Genomic DNA, 19,128 nt, shown 5'->3' on the forward strand with positions numbered 1-19,128 from the left:
TTACTGTATCCTTGTAGTATAGTTTGAAGTCAGGTAGTATGATGCCTCTGGCTTTGTTTTTTGCTTAGAATTGCTTTGGTTATTTGAGCTTTTTAAAATTCCATATTAATTTTAGAATAGATTTATGTAATTCTGTGAAAAATGTCATTGATAGTTGATAGGAATAGCATTGACTCTGTATTTTGTTTTGGGAAATATGGTCATTTTAATGAGATTCATTCTTCCAATCCATGAACATGGGATATTTTTCCATTTTCTTATGTCATCCCTGATTTATTTAAGTAGTATTCTCTTTGTAGAGGTCTTTTACCTCATTGGTTATATGTATTCTAGAGTATTTCATTTTTTTGTGTGGCTATTGTAAATGAGATTGCATTCTTGATTTGGCTCTCAGCTTGAACATTATTGGTGTTTGCATTGTTGATTTGATTCTTAGCTTGAACATTCTTGGTGTATAGAAGTGCTACTGATTTTTATATGTTGATTTTGTATCATAAAACTTCACTGCAGTGGTTTATCAGTTCTAGGATCCCTTTGCTGGAGACTTTAAGGTTTTCAAAATATAGAATAATATCATCTGCAAAGAGAGATGATTTGACTTCCTTTTCTATTTTGATGGCTTTTATTTCTTTCTCTTGTCTGATTGCTCTGGCTAGGACTTCCAGTACTATGTGGAACTGGAGTGATGAGAGTGAGTAATCTTATCTTGTTCCAGTTCTTAATGGAAATGCTTCCAGCTTTTTCCTAGTCAATATGATTTTTGCTGTGGGCCTGTCATAGATGGCTGTTATTATTTTGAGGTATTTTATATATTTAGAAGCTTTAAAAATTTCTGTATTTTGTGGTAATTTTCCTCATCTTAAGTAAATAATAACTTTTTAATCTAATGTTTCAAAACAGCCCCCTCTCTAAATTTTATAACTTTCAGGCTTTACAAAATGTGGATTCATCCAATCATGTGAACCTAAAACAATGCTCTAAACATGAAGTAGTGCTTCTTCAATGTTGTTGAATAAATTAATGTAATGATAGAAATAGTCAAAACAGAGGGGATATCAAACCAATCATAACATTTATAAACTTAAATTTTATTTTGAAAATATAAAATATATTTTAAAATAGAGAATACAATGAACCAGTATTACTCATCACCTAAACAGAACAGTGCTTAAGGCTTTCTCATATTTTTTAACATTTTAACTTTTTTTCTGTAGTATTTTAATTTTTCTTAAGAGACCGGGAGTATTAGTCCATTCTTATGCTGCTAATAAAGACATACTGGAAACTGGGTAATTCATAAAGGAAAGAAGTTTAATTGACTCATAGTTCAGCATTGCTGGGGAGGCTTCAGGAAACTTACAATCGTGATGGAAGTGGAAGAAAACACATCTTTCTTCACATGGCAGCAGTAAGGAGAAGTGCTGAGCAAAAGGGTAAAAGCCTCTTATGAAGCCATCAGATCTCGCGAAGACTCACTGACTATCACAAGAACAGCATAAGGATAACCGCCCCTGTGGTTAAACTACCTCCCACTGGGTCTCTCTCATGATACATGCGGATTATAGGAACCATAATTCAAGATGAAATTTGAGTAGGAACACAGCCAAACCATATCACGAGGTATTGCTTTGTTGCCCAGGCTGGAGTTCAGTGGCAGGATCATAGCTCACAGCAGCCTGGGATTCGTGGGCTCAAGAAATACTCCTGCCTAACCCTCCCTAATATACTTCTATGGGTGCATGCCACCATGCTTGTATAATTGTTTTTGGTTTTGGGTTTGTTTGTTTGTTATTTAGGGATGGAGGTCTCACTATGTTGCCCAGGCTTGTCTTAAACTCCTAGCCTCAAGCAGTCCTCCCACTTTGACTTCCCAGTGTTCTGGGATTATAGACATAACCTGACCTTCTCGAGTATTTTAAAGCATATCCCAAGCATTCTTGTCACGTCATCTCTTCATATCTCAACTTGTATCTCTAACAAGTGTGGATATTTTCTTACATAAATATTTACTTAACCAAATGTTAAGGTACTACATCTAGCAAAAATTAATAAATCCATGTTATTATCTATTATCCTCATCTATAATAGAATATTTTCACTTTTCTCAAAAAATGTCTCTTGCTTTGGGTGTTTTTTGAATCATAATACAAGCAAAGGTTACAAATTTTGTTTGATTATATCTCTTAAATCTCCTTTAATATATCTTATTTCTGTATCAGTAAATTGTTGCAGGACCAAGGTCAATTGCCCTGCCCAATGTCTCATATTTTGAATTTGCCTGTGTGCTTTCTCTGGTGTGATTTAACTTCTCTCTCTGCCATTTTTCTCACAAATGGAATTTAGCTCCAGACAAATGTTTGTCAAGCTTGACTGTGCCTCAGAATCTCATGGAAGTCATGTTAAAACACAGATTGCTGGGCCTACATCCAAAGTGTCTGATTCAGTTGCTCTTGGGAGGGAGCTGAGCCTTTGCATTTCTAGGAGGTTTCCAGGAGATGCCGATCCTGCTAGGCAACCAATGCATTTTGGGAACCACTGTTTCTAGATTGAAGTTTGGGTTCAATTGCTTCTCACTCTTTCTTTTCCTTCCTTCCTTCCTTCATTCCTTCCTTCCTTCCTTCCTGTCTTTTTCTCTTCCCTTCCTTTCTCTTCTCTTTTCTCTTCTCTTCTTTCTTTTCTTTTTCTTTCTTTTCTGTCTTTTCTGTCTTTCTGTCTTTTCTGTCCTATCTTTTCTTTCTTTCCTTTCTTTTCTTTCTTTCCTTTCTTTCTTCCCTTTCTTTTCTTTCTCTCTTTCTCTCTCTCTCCGTCCTTCCTTCCTTCCTTTCCTCCCTTCCTTCCCTTCCTTCCTTCCTTCCTTCCTTCCTTCCTTCCTTCCTTCCTTCCTTCCTTCCTTCCTTCCTTCCTTCCTTTCTTTCTTTCTTTCTTTCTTTCTTTCTTTCTTTCTTTCTTTCTTTCTTTCTTTCTTTCTCTTTCTTTCTTTCCTGATGGTGAGTTTACTTCTTGAGTAGTGCCATGTGCTTCATTTCATATCATATTAGAAGGCACGCAGTGCTACATCGTTACACTTGTAATGATACTGACATTGCTTGTAAACTCACTGATGAATAGCTGATTTTTTTAAAGGAAATATAAGATAGTTTTTAAAATTGCAATTTAAAAAGTTAAATCATCTTCAGTGTAACTCAAAAGTGTAATCAGTCACTCACTCAGAAAACATTTACTTTATTTCTACTATGTGTTTGGCACTGTGCAATATTATAAAGATGGAAGAGACATGGTGCCTATATGACCCTCCCCTCAAGTAACTCTCAGACTGTATGGAATATGAAAATATAAACTCATTAACATAATATCTTACAATCAGTGCTGTGACATAGATATGCAAAGCACATGAAAGCATGGATGCCTGACACTGAATTCATGTGTTCTTCCCTCATTTAGGACATAATGAGGAAACACAGGTTCCCTTGTTTCCACTGGCTGCAAATATCAGACACAGCTCCCAATCCCAGCTGTGTCTAACACCAAGCACTGTGGTGTTGCTATCTGAGCCATTCTAGGCTCTGACTACAGATAAGCAAACAGATTAAGATTCCTCCAAGTGAGAATTTTCAAGGTCTAAAGCTGGCAGTTCTATTGGGATGGGAAAATTTGAGAAAAGGAAAGTGCAAATGTATTTTCAGAAGGCTCTTTGCTAAGGAGAGCCATATTTTGTCATGGGAGGAATAAGCAGAGTATATAGCTAAGGCAAAAATCTACCCTTATCCCCATAAGCCAACACCTGCGTTTTGAGGATAAGCATGTATCCATCTTGTATAGGACCTAAATTGGGGTTCTTTAATAACTTTGGATTTTTTTTTAGTGCTGGTTTGGAGTTTTTTAGATTTATACTTGAAATAAGAAAACAATTGCACCTGAAATGAAGGTTTCCTAGGCTATGGTCATCCAAAGTTCTTATTAAGGCAAGGCAGGTTTATGGGGCAAATGGCTGCCATATTTTATATGTGTTATTTGGAGACCGATAGTAATTTGTATTCTCTGAGCCTATGATACCATTCCAATACTCACATTCTGCTATTTATAAAAACCAAATCGTTTTATAGAAAAAAGAGAAATTATAGGCAGTCTTGAATGGCAATCTGTAAAGCTCATGTCTTGGATTCTGTGAGGAATATGTGTTGGTTCTTATCTCAGACTAGTTTGAAGAAAAATGCAAATTAATATGGAAAGTAGAGAGCAATGGTAGTGTTTAAATCTGTGTCAAATTAAGTAACTTGGCTTCACAGTTTAGGGAAAGATTGAAGTGGACTAGGGTAGAAGCTGGAAATTGAACTTAATTTGGCCTTAAATGATAGGTCCTAAACGATAATCCAGCTGAAAAGCAGAATTCAGTTATGAAAATTTCAGTTTGTTTTGTAAAGCAAAATAACATCAATCATCCTTGAGATTTAGATCCTGAATATTTTCAGATCTGCAAGATTGCACGTTCTTTAAAACTTGAGTAAATAAGGCTATACATTTTTCACTGTTTCAAGTGGTTCTGTGTCCATCAAACACCTGCATTGAAAGAATTAGCCCAGAATATTTGCATTCAAATAAGGGTATTGTAACATTTTTAAATATTTCATGTTGCCATTCAAAAATATATTATGCTTATTACTTTTTAGATTTAAAAAGATAGGCTTGTCAAACCTATGGAATATTTTCCTTAATATATTTTATTAGGTAATTCCACCTTGTTAATGATGTGAACTGTAAAGATATTATGCTGATTTTTAAAATTAACTTTACTGTTAATGTCAGAGATCTGTTCTAGTTTTATTATTTCTCCACTGATTATATAGTTATAATATGTTGGTGTGATCCTTAAAGCATGCTACACGTTTGTTACCATGACATGGGAGCAATTTTAAACACTGTCAATTTAAAATTTCCTTTCATAAAGGTCATTCACTATCATTTTACTTTGTTGGTAGATTTGAGAATATCTGCTGCTGCTTACAAAGATAGTATTATTCATTTGGCTGGGGCCATCTATGTATTTGAATGATCATGTGTGAAATCTATATTGTTAATCTGGCTTCTAATGATTGGTTGCTGTGCCACTCCAGATTCAATCTCAGGTGACTGAAACTCAAATTTAAGCAAAATTTAAAAGCATGTGGGTGGGTGGAGGATGTATAGTATTATACAACTTAAGGATCCGGGGCTTAATTTCAGTGTTAGTGAGACCTAGATGCACAAATGATGCTATCACGACTCTGTGCTTCTTAGCTCTGCTGGATTCAGCTTGATTTCAGACTCAGGCCAGCCATCTCACCTAGAGGCAAAGATGCATGCCTAGCATAGAGAAGGTTGATACCCAAGGGATTGGCAGTTTTACCTGGGAGAGCAAGGAGCCATTTCTGAAAGAAAAAAGGTGCTGGGCCAGCAAACAAGAAGGAGATACCACAACAGGCCCCATGGTTGGTCTTGGACACAGTTATAGAAGTTAATGAAAATTGTCTGGATTGGCATTCATCTTCCTTTACACACTTGCCTTTCTCCTTCTACTTTGGCAATCCACTGAGATTCTGAAACTCAACATTTTCATTTCTTTTGCTAACTCCCATGATCCCCCAACGCTGAAATCCTGTGTAGTGTTACCAGCCCAGTGATGAATGGATGGTCTCTACTTAACTTCTCTATCACTTTTCTCAGTGTCTGAGGTTATCTGATCAAGTTAAATTAACTGAGCCTTAATGAAGTCATTTATAATGTGAATAATATAATTACTACTCAGCGTTCTCCAGAGAAACAGAATCAATAAGATATATAATATATAGAATAAAGTATTGGCTCATGAGATTATGGAGGCTGAGAAGTGCCATCATCTGCTATCTGCAAGCTGAATATCCAGGATAGCCAGTGGTAGATTTCAGTTCAAGTTTGAAGCCCTAAGAACCAGGGGACTCAGAATTCCCAGTAAGTCTCTCAGCTCAGCAGTCAGGCAGAATAGGCAAATGTTTCTTCCCTCTGCTTTGCATTCTATTCAGGCCCTCAAGGCACTGGATTATGCCCTTATGCCCTCCCCTCACCCCCGCTATACACACACTGTGAAGAACCATCTGTTTTAGTGATTCCACCACTTCCAGTGCCAATCTCATCCAGAAATATCCTCACAGACACCCCTGGAAATAATGGATAGCCAAATACCTGGACACCGTGTCATCCTGTCAAATTGACACATAAAACTAACCATCAGGTATATTAATATCATTTATTATTGTTATGTATATATTTGAAATCATTTATAATATAAATATATTAATATATTAATACTAGTTCTTCTGTGAAGTTATGTTGAGATTAAAGCTCCATGTAAATTTTAAGACACTTCATGAATATAAAACATTATTAAATAGGCTCCAGCCCATATGAAATGCATGTATTCTATCAGATTGGCACAGGGAAATTCATAGTTAGATGTTAAATAATGAAATGGGTCTAATAGGTCTTGTCACAGAGGTATTTCTATTTTAAAAGTTGGTGTCAAGAAATACAGTGCCTTAGGAATTGATTTCTACTGATATTATAACAATAACCTCATAAGTAGTCATCCTATAGAGACAGCATAGAATAGTGTTAAGATGATGAACTCAGAGCTAAACTGCATGGGTTCAGATCCTTTTTCACTTGCTAGCTACGTGACATTGGGAAAGTCACTTAACCAGTTCATTGTAAATGAGTCATATATTTAAACAGCTTAGAATAGTGCCTGATGCATAATAAATGCCCATAAATAATTTGTTGAATGAAAATTGCTCTGTGGCAGAGTATCTTGGCACAACACCAAATGTGTAGTGACACTCAATGTAAATAAAGGTTTGCTGAGGGAAGAAATGATTGACTTTGAGATAGATACTTGGAGTTGGAGCAGGAGTTTTTAGAAATTACTACTAACCATGTTGGTCTTAAAAGTTGTATACTATTGCTGTTTATTAAGAGTTTATTCTCTTAAATATATTTTTTTCCTAAAATAAATATATTTATTCCAGAATGTTTAGTCCTAAGTTGAAAAAAGAGAGCTTGTCACTATTTCCTTCTATGGATGGTTTGTATTTAAGGGAGGGGGGAGGGATTGCATTGGGAGTTATACCTGATGTAAATGACGAGTTGATGGGTGCTGACGAGTTGATGGGTGCAGCACAGCAACATGGCACAAGTATACATATGTAACAAACCTGCACGTTATGCACATGTACCCAAGAACTTAAAGTATTATAATAATAATAATAATAATAATAATAATAATAAAAAAAAAAAATGTAATTATCTACATTTGATTGCAATAGTATATCTTTATTCTACTTTATCCAGCAAAACAAATAAGTAAAACTGTGTATGAAGCACTACTCAATTATTTAAATAGATTCTATTATATGTGGAAATTTTACAGCAAGTGATAATTCTTCTTACTCAAGATTTATAAATTGCAGCTTACTGTTCTGTAAGAAAATGTAAATAATGTATCCAATTCGTTTAGGTGGAGTAACAGTTTTAGGGGAAATCACTTATAAAATACTTTGTTTAACTATTAACATGTACATAAACCAATACATATTTTATGTTCTTTCAATTATACACACATGTGCATACACACACACACACTTAGAAAAACTTCATATTGAGAAGAAAATCTTATTTGATCACTCTTAGCTCTTAGGCAGACCTAGGTTCACAGAGTAGTTATATAGTCTCATTCTTCAGATAAGAGGAGGTTGTTTAGACTTTCTGCAGCTGTTTCCTTATCTGTAGAATCTGGAGGATAATCCTTTCTCACCAGGTTGCTATGAAGCTTAAGGGAACCAACTGACTAGGCATACAGTTGTTCTAAGTACTAACTTCTTCTCTTTACCTCTCACTTGCTTCATTATTTGCTTTATTGTATTTGATGTCTCACAAAATATCTTTTATATCATGAAACAAAAATAGAGGATACTCCTTTTTAAATCTGATTACATCTTAGTTTAGTATTTTATCAAAAGTACCTAGAGTATTCTAAGAAGATTGGTCAATGTTATGGTCTCAAAGAGTATATAAAATAGTTTATTGTTATGCTGTACATGGCTGAATCAAGCTCGTTATCACACCATATATTTGGATTTTCTTTATTTCCAGGTCACTCTTCCAAACTTACTCTGGAATAATCCTAGAGGGTCCCAAGAGAAAATATTTGGAATAGGTGTAATCCCAAAATGAAAAGTGATCAAAGCCAGTTTATTTATTTTAAACAGCCCCATTAACATGTAGATATACTTACGCATTGTATTCTGACAGCAGAGGCTCTAAGAAGGCTATCAGCTGTTAACATGTGAAAATGAACAGTTAAACATTTTCAAGTTTTCAGATGTTTAATGGTTTTTACATGGAAATATGTGTCACTATTATTTAACTGTTCTTGCTTTAAATTTATTTTGTCTTTTGAATAGTGTTAGAATCCAGAAACACTAAACTTCACAGAGGATTAGGAAGAAACCTGATTCCTATTTTCTAAACCAAAATGAGATGCCCTGTTAAGACTCACAGACAATGTATACATTTATTTCAAAGCATGTTAACTAACAACTAATAGTTAATAATATTTTGTATAGCTCTTGCTGGGGATGTTAATTAAACATCCCTCAGTTACTATACCTGTTTAAAGAATACAAATAAAGTTAGTATAATATTGATAGATATAATACAATATTATATAAAGTGTAATACTAATATGAATACTGACAAAGCTCTGAGGTCATATTAAGTTCTAAGAATATGTGACACAATGATTCTCTTGCAAAATCAATTACACATTGCTTTTTTATTTGGAATATGAATATTGAGAGGAAACAGTAATTGCTCTTGAACAGCTAAGTTCAATAAAAGTTTCTGCAGTGATGGAGACGTTCCATGCAGCTAACGGGCAATTGCAATGTAACTAGTGTGACGTGACCAAGGAAATGAAATTTTAATTTAATTTGAATTAATTTTGATTTAAACTAAAATCACAACAGCTCTAGAGTTATCAACTCATAAACAAGGTTGTTGAGAAACAGTTGAAATTAAAGATGAGACATCAAATTTATAAGCTTGTGCAGTGAATTTAAAAGCAGTTATTTCACCTTCTCTTTTCAGTCTCCTGCACATAGTTACTCCAGCTATGACTCTGGCAAAAATGAGAGTGTGGACCGAGGAGCTGAGGACCTCTCACTAAACAGGGGAGATGAGGACGAAGATGACCACGAGGACCATGACGATTCCGAGAAAGTTAATGAGACAGACGGCGTTGAAGCCGAGCGACTGAAAGCTTTTAATGTGAGTCCTGCCACACTCCAAGTGTGGTTTAATTTTTACCACTTCACTTTCATGTTGTTGCTTGTTGGTAAATGTGGATATTTTAGAGACATGTTTGTTTAATTTACAGAAGGATTTAAAAAGTACATGAAACACTCTTTGCCAACCAGACACCAGAATTGCTGTGTTTTGTTTAGAATTTTAAAGCCAAATGTGAGCTGAAAACTGGAGTTGTGTTGTGTGAGTATGCATGTTTACCTAGTGGATGGAGGGGGCCTCAGCTTAGTCCTCGGAAGAGTACGCCTGTCATCTGTTATTTCTTTTGCTTTCCTAGCTTACCTAATTATGCATGACAAAAGAGTCAGTTGTTTGATTTCAGAGATTAGTCCACTGTGCAGTGTAGCAATGTAACAGTCGTATTCATCATTAATAGAGAATGTAATGGGGTGCTCAATTGTCACAGTCTACTGTTATTTCCTGATTTTTTTCTACACGATAGTCTATTCTTTTCTGTATGTTTGTCTGTCTGTCTGCCTTTCTCTCTTTCTCTCTCTATTTTTTAATCCAACCATTTAGAAAGTCTTTAAAGAGTGTTTGCTTAAAATTTCTGGCTTTCCATTGCAAAGTTCTCCAGTGCATAAACCAGAAAACAGTATTTTCCTATCGGTAATCAAGACAGGAAGCTAGGAACAGAAGAGAGCAGCCCTCCAAACCCTTCTCCTCTGTCTCCCTCTTGCCAACAGATGTTTGTCAGGCTGTTTGTAGATGAAAACTTGGACCGAATGGTCCCAATCTCTAAGCAGCCCAAAGAAAAGATCCAGGCTATCATTGACTCATGCAGGCGACAATTCCCTGAGTATCAAGAGCGTGCCAGAAAACGTATACGTACTTACCTCAAGTCCTGCAGGCGGATGAAAAGAAGTGGTTTTGAGATGGTGAGTTTTGAATTAAAACACAGCCCTAGACTCCATCAAAATCCCACATGTAAACCATGACACTATTTTTTTTCCATCTTAGTGTCTTTTTTTATTTTTTTTCCATAATGTCAGGTCAAAGGGGTTTTTGTTTGCTCGTTTGTTTTTTCCCCTTCTCCTTTTCATCTTCCTGAAGTATTTATTCCCTTTGTTTATTTAATGAGGAATATCTTGTGAGTCCAGTGCTCACAGAACCACGTGGTACCATGTCACAGAAAATGAAGGTGATATGAGTAAACACCAGTGAGAACCAGCATCTCATTCATATTTGTTTTCTTTCTGTCACTACTAAAGTGGGCATGAGGTTATTTAAGTTGTGAACTGAAGCACCAGTCACTGCTTGAGATGGCATGCAAGAATGGCATTCTCTAAATCAAAAGGAAAGAGATGGATCCACCTAAGGAATACCGTTTTCATCTCAATGGTTAACAAATTGCAGGCTTTGAAAGCAAAGAGCAGAGAATGAAAATGCTTAGGTGAAATATAAGGATTTGTTGTACTGGATATGTTTATTTGTGTGCTGGTGGATGGTACCAAGAGTTTTCATATTCAGGTAGACATTATAGACAGATGAGATTATGTTGTCATTAGATTACTTGACAGGATAGAGATTAGAAATCAATGATTTTTAAACTTTATTCTATTTCACTTTGCTCTACTTGTTACATCTAGAAATAATGCACACATTTACAATGTATGCCTTTCCCATTTTCTTATTTCTTATGTATGTGAACAGTTTCAAAACTTTGTGAAACCATTTTTTTCTCATCTTATCTGAGAAGGTGCCATAAAAGCCTAGGCTGTTAGTGTTTGTGATCTGTGAATCTAATTAGATGTGATCGGGTAGAATTGGTGTACAGAAGAGAGGTTTCAGAGTATGTCTGTACCAATTATCTCAAATCATAACATCTCCAGAGTTGGACATAAAAGGCCATTCTTTATGTCTAATAAATCTAATGTTTGATCAGTAAATACTGTCTTCATTTTCATTAGATTTTAAAAACCCAGTGAGTTAAGTAACCATTAAATTAATAGGTAGATAAATATATCAAGTTGTTATTGAGTCTATTGTGTGGTTTTGATGCTCAAATTCAGCAATTTCTCTGAAGAATATTTATTGTTCCAGAAGGTGTCCTGATCTTAAATTCACAGTGATAGAAAAGGCCATAAAAAGCACAGCTTTATGAACAAGGTAGGGTTGGCCCGTACTGAGTATCATCTCCAATAGGTGACATGATTTCTCTTTTTTGTTTCTTGAATTTGCATTATGAGACTTTTTCACCAAGACACATACATGTATTTCTGTAAAACTCAAATGACAATATTTAGGGAAGACATAGGAGACTTTTAGCGCTTTGCTCCTCTTGTATCCCAAGTTTTGCCACTGTACCAAGTTAAACCAAATAGCCTAGATATTTAAATTTAACAATCTCAATCTATCGAAAAATTACCTAGTTAATTGCCTTCAATATTATGCAACTGACTCTTTTCCCTCATAGACATAAATCTCATGCAAGTTTTTGTATTGTCAAGGTCATTGTTTACTAGGCTGCTAAATGTCCATGACAGAAAACTTGATTTCAGAAGTTTCTTCTAGAATTTAATGCAATAATAATAATAATAATAATAATAATAATAGTTTCTCCTTAGGAAATAGAATGCTTTCACCTGCTCTCAACAGCGGGTCTATGAACCTTAATATATTCACTTTTGTGCCTTACTGCCAGGGAGTTCAGAGCCAAACTCTCCATTTTCTTTCTGTTTAATTTATCTTGGTGGAGACAGCTTTCCTTGGTGGATTTGATATTTTTTAATGGAAAAAGGAGATACACATTGAGAAACAAATACATAAATAATCTAATTATGAAAACACCAGAAAGCAAGCCTTTCATGTTTAGGAAATAATATATTTTTTTAGAGCATTTAACTTTTCGATCATTTGCTTCTATTTGTCTAACACAGCTCACAGGAGAGGTACCAGATGTTGTTTTCAATACATAGTTTCCCTGATGTCATAAGTATTGGAATAGCTACAGTGACACTTGCTATTAACTTTTTAACAAATAGAGATATTGTAAAAATGAATTAAGTGATTCTTTACGCTAAAAATTATATCAAAAATATACCTAGCCTTTCATATAAGATCTTGATAAAAACTTTATAATACCTGTGTAGCTATTAATTCTTCATACCACATGAGTATAACTATGTGTCTCTCTCTCTTTGTCACCAATTAACTTAATTGATGCTAATTAGCAAACACATTTTGTTTGAATTTTCCACTTGCTCTCTGTACTAACTCTTGCCCTCTTTCTTATAGTTGTCATTTACCATCCCCCAGGTTACATTCACATTCTCTGAGATCTTTATTTATAATATCTATTTTTAATTGCATCCTATAATATCCTCCTTATTAATTCTGATATCTAAGTTGATTCACAGTTCTTTTACCTTTTCCACTTCAGGAATCTGGATCTCTCTTTCACCTCAGTCTTTATTAGCATGAATATACCTTGATCTTAGTCATCACTCCAAGAGCCTGAAAAAGCAATATTAAAAATTTCAAAACTTTCTAAATGTTCTCACTCACGTATTCTCTGGTGACTTTACAGAGGAAAACTCTTGTTCTTATTTGCCCTGGATAAATAAACCTTGCATCTCTGCCCCCATATAATTCTGCCTTCTTCAGAACATTGCTCCATCAACCACCCCTACTCTTTTATATGTTCAGTTTTCCCTTTTCAATGAGAGGAACGTTTAATCCCTTTCTCCAAAAAAAAAAAAAAAAAAAAAGTTCTCAGATACCAAAAAAAAGTTACATCTCTTATTCTTCTTCTACAATCTGAGTTCATCTTTCTTTGTCAGGTTTCTCAAAAGAGCATTTTATACTTGCAGATTATACCTATCACCACCAGATCCTGCAGTACTCCCTCACATTTAGATTATTCAGACTGTGGTTCTCACCACTGTGTAGTCAGCTCTACAGATCTGCAGAGTCTACAACTGTGGATTCAATCAACTGTTTGAAAAATACATGGCAAAAAAATAAGGGGATTGTGCCTGTATTGAACATGTATAGACATTTTTTACTTGTCATCCTTCCTTAGACAATACAGTATAACAGCTATTTACATGTCATTTACATTGTATTAAGATTTATAAGTAAGCTAGACATAATTTAAAGTGTACGGGACAGCGTGCCTGGGTAATAGGCAAATACTATGCCATTTTATGTAATGGACTTGAGCATCCTCAGAGGTGCTAGAGCCAGTCCTACAGAGATACCAAAGGATGACTCTACTCAATTAGTTCTTATAAAGATCACATGACCACCTTTGCACAAAACTCAAAGATTGCATATTCAACTAAAGTATGCTCATTTTCTTGAAGCTTGCTGTTTATCTTCCTCCTTATTTACTCTTACCTGCTTTTGGGCAGTTCCAACAGTTCTGTGTTCAGCCGCGTACTGTATATCACCCTAACCACAATTGCAAATGTCTGCCCTTGTGTACAGTATCCTATTCTCAAAGCACAATACCCAAAATATACAAATCTTTGGTATTTCCTTCCAAATGTCAGCCAGACACTAGGGCAATAATTATATTACACTGAACTCTTTATATTCTCCAGCACCTATCTTCTCCACTGATATTCCACCTCACTTATCAAGCCACCAGTAAATTCCTCTTGACTTGCCTACTGTTAATAGCACCATATTGTTATTTTTACCATTGCTCAAAAGTGTAGGATGAGATTTGACTACTTTTGTGTCTTGTATCCTACCACTTAATGAATTCTGCTTATTCCTCCTTTACTCTGTTTCCCAAATAAATATTACAGTTTCTGCTTTTATGTGCTATTATTTTAGTTCTAGTCTTTCACACCTCATATCTATACTCTTGCATAATCCTTCTAACTCAACTCCCTACTTTCCTCTTACAATCTTCACACACACTATGCCTAGGCAGAGGCAGAAATAGGGTTTGCAAAACCTGAAGATTATATGACTTGAGATCTTTTTGAAAAGAAAAGTAGTACACAATTATGAGCAAAAAAATAGGTAGATAAAATGAATGTGTATTTGCAGTTTAAAATTATAATACACAAAAAATTTTAGAAACCACTGAAATCTTGAAGATTAAAACACTTTTCTTCTAACATCTTGTTAGACAATTTTCAGACATACTTACATATAAATGCTTCCGGATTTTAAAGTGGATTTCCCTTCCTATCTAGAATGCTTACAACATCCAGGAACTCCAGCACTCAAGAGGCTCATCCAGTCGAGGCATCCTGTGCCTCACTTTATTGACTTCATGATAAATCTACCTTTGCCCCTAGAGCAGTCTTCCTCAATTTTGCCTTTGATAAGTGTGAAACTCTGTCATCTTAGAACAAATTTCATATTTCTTTCTATAATGTTTTAGCATACGACCTTTTGAAACCGAGAGACCTAGCTTCAATTCCTTGCTTAGTTCAATTCCTGTACAAGCGTAGTGTTTCTGAGTCTCTTCTAAAGGATAGGGATACTGGGGTATTATATGTGATCATGTATGTATATGTATAGCATATAATATGGTGCCTTTCTACCTATTCTTCTAGTATGTTCAAATTATTTCCTTTCACACCGTAGTTCATCATTTGAGACTGCTGCTCCTTCTTTCAATGGGTTGTCTCTTGGTTCACTAATTTTTTATGACTCAGGGATTATGGGTACCCTTTGCTCATTTTTTACTAAATGCATTAAAATTGAAGAATAACTGGGTTGTAAAGAATATAGCCAATGTATTTTTCAAAGCTACTTATCACTGCATCTTTTGCTTTAAGCAAGATGTCGACCTGAGCCTCATGGGGTATGTTCTCTTCGCATAAACACACGCCACCCAGCTTCCCACCACAAACATATACAAATCCTGAATAAAACATAACAATTTAAAAAATATTCAGTTAAGCTCAAAAGAAAGAAAAGGAAATTTCCAGGTACCTGAAATGAATAGGAAACTCTTAGCAAGAATTGTGAGCCCTTTGGATTGGTTAACAACTTAGAAAGATAGAAAAAGTAAATGTAGACCCAGACAGATTAGGGCCGGGGTATGAATGTCCACCCAGGTTCAGGATACACGCATTTTAGTTTGTAACTAGATAGGCACATAAACTGAGAAATGTTTGTAAAGCTGGACTCAAGAAAGGCTCGTCCTCTATTTTCCTCTCTATGAAAGGGGAATTAAGAAATATCCTAATACAACTTTCAGGAATAAACATGACAGACATTATAAGCATTGAAATTAAAACCTTTTACTAAATGAGTTAAGTAGAATATAATATTCAGCCAAGGAGAAAGTAAAGTGGAACACAGAAGTATGCAAGTTACCCACGGGAAAAAAAGAGAAGTTAAATATGAAAAATAAATTAAGGTGGAGAAGAGAATGATAAAGACAGATTTAACAGGCATTCCAGAGGAGAAATTAGAATAAAGAGACAAATTGAAAAAGATAATGATGAAGAATTTTTCAGAATTGATTGGACCTTAATCACCATAACAGATAAGTAGATTAGTCCTAAACAGTATACATAAAAAAAAAAAAAAACTCATACCTATGGATATTATAATAAAACCACAGAAAAGCAAATAAATTCTTAAATGTACCAGAAGGAAACAACACATTATCTACAACTGAAAACAGCCTGAACAATTTCTTCAAAGTACTAAGAAAAAAAGTCTTCAAGAGAAACTACTTGTAATTCACAAATCAATGCGCAGCTCAGCTCTACTTTCAGAGTGAGGGGGAAAGAAATACTTAAGATAATTTCTGAGGCTACTACTCATACAACCTGACTGATTCCAGAGGAATGCTTCTATAATCCAAGAAGAAGGAAACTGAATCCAAAAGGAAATAATAAAAAAAAAATTGGCAGCATTGGTGAGCGTCTGAAGAAAAACACCTGGATTTGATAGTCAGTGAACCTTGGTTCTTGTCTGTGCTTTTCCAGTTGCTGCTTGTGGATTTTCTATCTCCGAGCTGTGGTCTCACCCTGGAAAAGAAAAATGGAAATAATAGCTCTTATCCTAAAGATGAAAACCAAAAGCACTCGAAATAACAAATGTAAAAACTCCTAGGACAGTACCTGGTACGCCTAGTATGGTACCTGTTGCATGTGAGAAACATGATAAAATGCAATTTAATCTGAAACTGAATTTCACAGTTCCTTTACCTGGGAAACCCGCACTGTCTCAATCTGTTGAGCTACTTGAAGGACTAAATCAACTAGGTCTTTATCTGTTTAATCCTCACTGCTATCTAACAGCAGCCTCAAATCTCTCTTTCTTCTATGTGCAAATTGTACTTTGTGGTACATCTTTTGTAGTTTTATCTTGTCTTATATTGCTGTTATCTCTATATATGGGCCTTAGCTCTTCAAGAAGAAATTATGTTCCTTGAGTACTATGCTTCTTAACTTGTTCATCTCTGTATCACCCACAATGTCTTATATAATACAAGTAGTTGCTCATGAAAGTTGCCCAATTCATGTTGAGTTCAATTGAATTAAAATTACTGAATGGAAGATTGAGTGACTGGATGGATATTTACTAATGTGCTTCTTTGTGGTAGAAATTAATTGAGAGATAAGATAATTTTTATTGTGTGATACGAGTTTCATAGTATCTTGCAATTGGTATTTTAATTTTAAAAACTACTACTCACTGAAAATGTAGCATAATATATTTTAAATCTTTAGCGAGTTTTTTTCACAAAAGAAAATGGTTATATAATGTTTAATTTTAACTATTTTTAAACTATTAAAATGTTAAAAAATTTACACTTGATCTTAACCAAAAGGCCAAGAAAGGATACATTTAAAAAATTTAAATCTATTTAGCAATTAGTGGTAATAGCTAGTGATATTAATTATATGAATGGAATTGGTATACACTTTTAGTTTCACAAATAAATAATTAGGAAAACTACATCATAATGTACAGTAATTATAAGTATATATGACACTCAACTTTCAGAATATATACAGTGTATATAGGATATACAAAATATATTTTATATATTTAAAATAAAGGATCGTATAGTTAAAATGAAAGCATGTTATTTCAGTTGATAATTTAGTTGATCCTGTGTCTTGATCAGAGGTGTCAGCTGATATTAACTAAACTGTGTTTCTAAGTCTTCAGCTAGAGGACTTATTAATTCCCCATGTTTTCATAAAAGATCATTATTAATGGCCAATAATATTCTAAAAATAAGGCCAAGTCACAGATCATTAATTCATAAATGAAATATTTCTAATCAAAGCCTAGACAAATTTTAATTGGCTTATATTCCACTTCTGTTAAAACACACTTTCAAACCCCTTTTAGTCAAGAGAATTTTCTCAAACAACTACAAAGTTCAAGAATTTACATATAGTGGATCCACGGGCTCCAATGTCAGGGGTTTGCTGCTCTCCTTTTTCTTAATTATGCTTCTCTTGTGTATTGATTTACATCTTGGACAACTTCTTGCTACCTGTTTGGAAACGTTGCCACCAGCAGTTCTAGGCCTCCATTCTTAAAACCCACAACCCAAGAGCAATCCTCCAACTCCAGGTCTCAGTTCCCAGGAAAGAACTTTGCTTGGCCCTATTTGGATTATCCTTCGTGGATCAGTCATTGGAAACAAAGTAGTTGAGTGCCCTGATTGCCCAGGATGAACTCAGGTGGCCAGGGTTAATTGAGGAAGAAACTTTCCTTATTACTTCCATTAAAACCATGTGGAATGAAATAAGGAGAGTTGAACTACTATTTTAGTTTGCATTCACCAGTTTATCTGAAATCTTGGATTATCTATGGTTTGGAATTCAGAACTTTTCAATTTTGGGACATCACATATCCCGGCCCGCGGGATAATCAGAGCAGGCCCTGGAGGAGGGGGTGGGAATTTGGGGAACAAGAGACACGAGAAAAGGAGACAAGACAGTGCTCTGATCAAGTCTCGTTTAAGGGCGGTAATGCACTGCCTTATATACACTTGGAAGGGAAGGGGTTGGGCTAAGGCGGAAATGATCTCATTGCCGAGGGTGTGGCCAGGTTAGTTTCGGTTTCTCCGGTCGGACGTCATGTTGCGCTTGCGCTACTAAGGAACAATTTTCCCGGGCACGGGAAAAGTGAGTGAAGAAGAAGCAGGGAGAGCGCCATCTTTAATGAGGTATTAGTACAGGGGAAAAAAGGCAAAGATAGGGAGAAGGTGTGGGGTGGAAATGAATATAGCTCAGGCGTTTAATCCTCAATTATTATTCGCTATGGCCGGGGCGTGCAGCTCCGGACAATCACAGAGTACATACCAGGTTTGTTGCATAACACCCATAATGGGGCCTAGAAAGACATCACATATACAAATATATCAGTATTTCTGCAGCAAAACATATGCATATTCACAGAAATTAGGAAAAAGTAAAACCTTAGGCATTCATTTATCAGTTTGTTTTTTTCTGCCAGCTGAGTTTAACCCAAGCTTTTGAAAAATATTTTAAGTTTATATAATATTAGAGCTTCAGAATTGCTCACAAAAGGTTGTCTTTACTAAATCCACTTTTAATAATGCACTTCCGTGTACATTATAAAGTTATAACCTATGTGCTAGGCATTGTACCAACTTGTCAAGTAAGCTATATGATGGCAGAGACCATACTGATATCTTCAGATCTCTAAACCTGGCACAGTTCCTGTTAGATTAAAAAGTACTTATAAAATATGCTAGTGATTTTATGTGCATTTCACATGGACTTCTAAAAACTACTGCATAATGTGGAGATTATTTTCCTTATTTATAATTTTCTGACTGAACCTCAG

The 19,128-nt window shown here is 35.0% G+C and overlaps 1 protein-coding gene across 11 annotated transcripts in view; it reads left to right on the forward strand.

The window, feature by feature from the left end:
- The window catches only part of NOL4 (nucleolar protein 4), a 387,024-nt gene that overhangs the window by 273,124 nt on the left and 94,772 nt on the right, over positions 1–19,128 (forward strand). For 6 of the 11 annotated variants that reach the window (XM_050767246.1, XM_050767249.1, XM_050767250.1 and 3 more), the window contains 2 exons: positions 9,157–9,336; positions 10,059–10,250. In XM_050767246.1, the coding sequence (XP_050623203.1) occupies positions 9,157–9,336; positions 10,059–10,250 (372 nt within the window). The remainder of the gene's footprint in view (positions 1–9,156; positions 9,337–10,058; positions 10,251–19,128) is intronic. The other 5 variants (XM_050767257.1, XM_050767248.1, XM_050767251.1 and 2 more) reach the window with 1 other exon arrangement.

This window comes from Macaca thibetana, chromosome 18 (assembly GCF_024542745.1).
Source record: "Macaca thibetana thibetana isolate TM-01 chromosome 18, ASM2454274v1, whole genome shotgun sequence".
NCBI classification, from domain to species: domain Eukaryota; kingdom Metazoa; phylum Chordata; class Mammalia; order Primates; family Cercopithecidae; genus Macaca; species Macaca thibetana.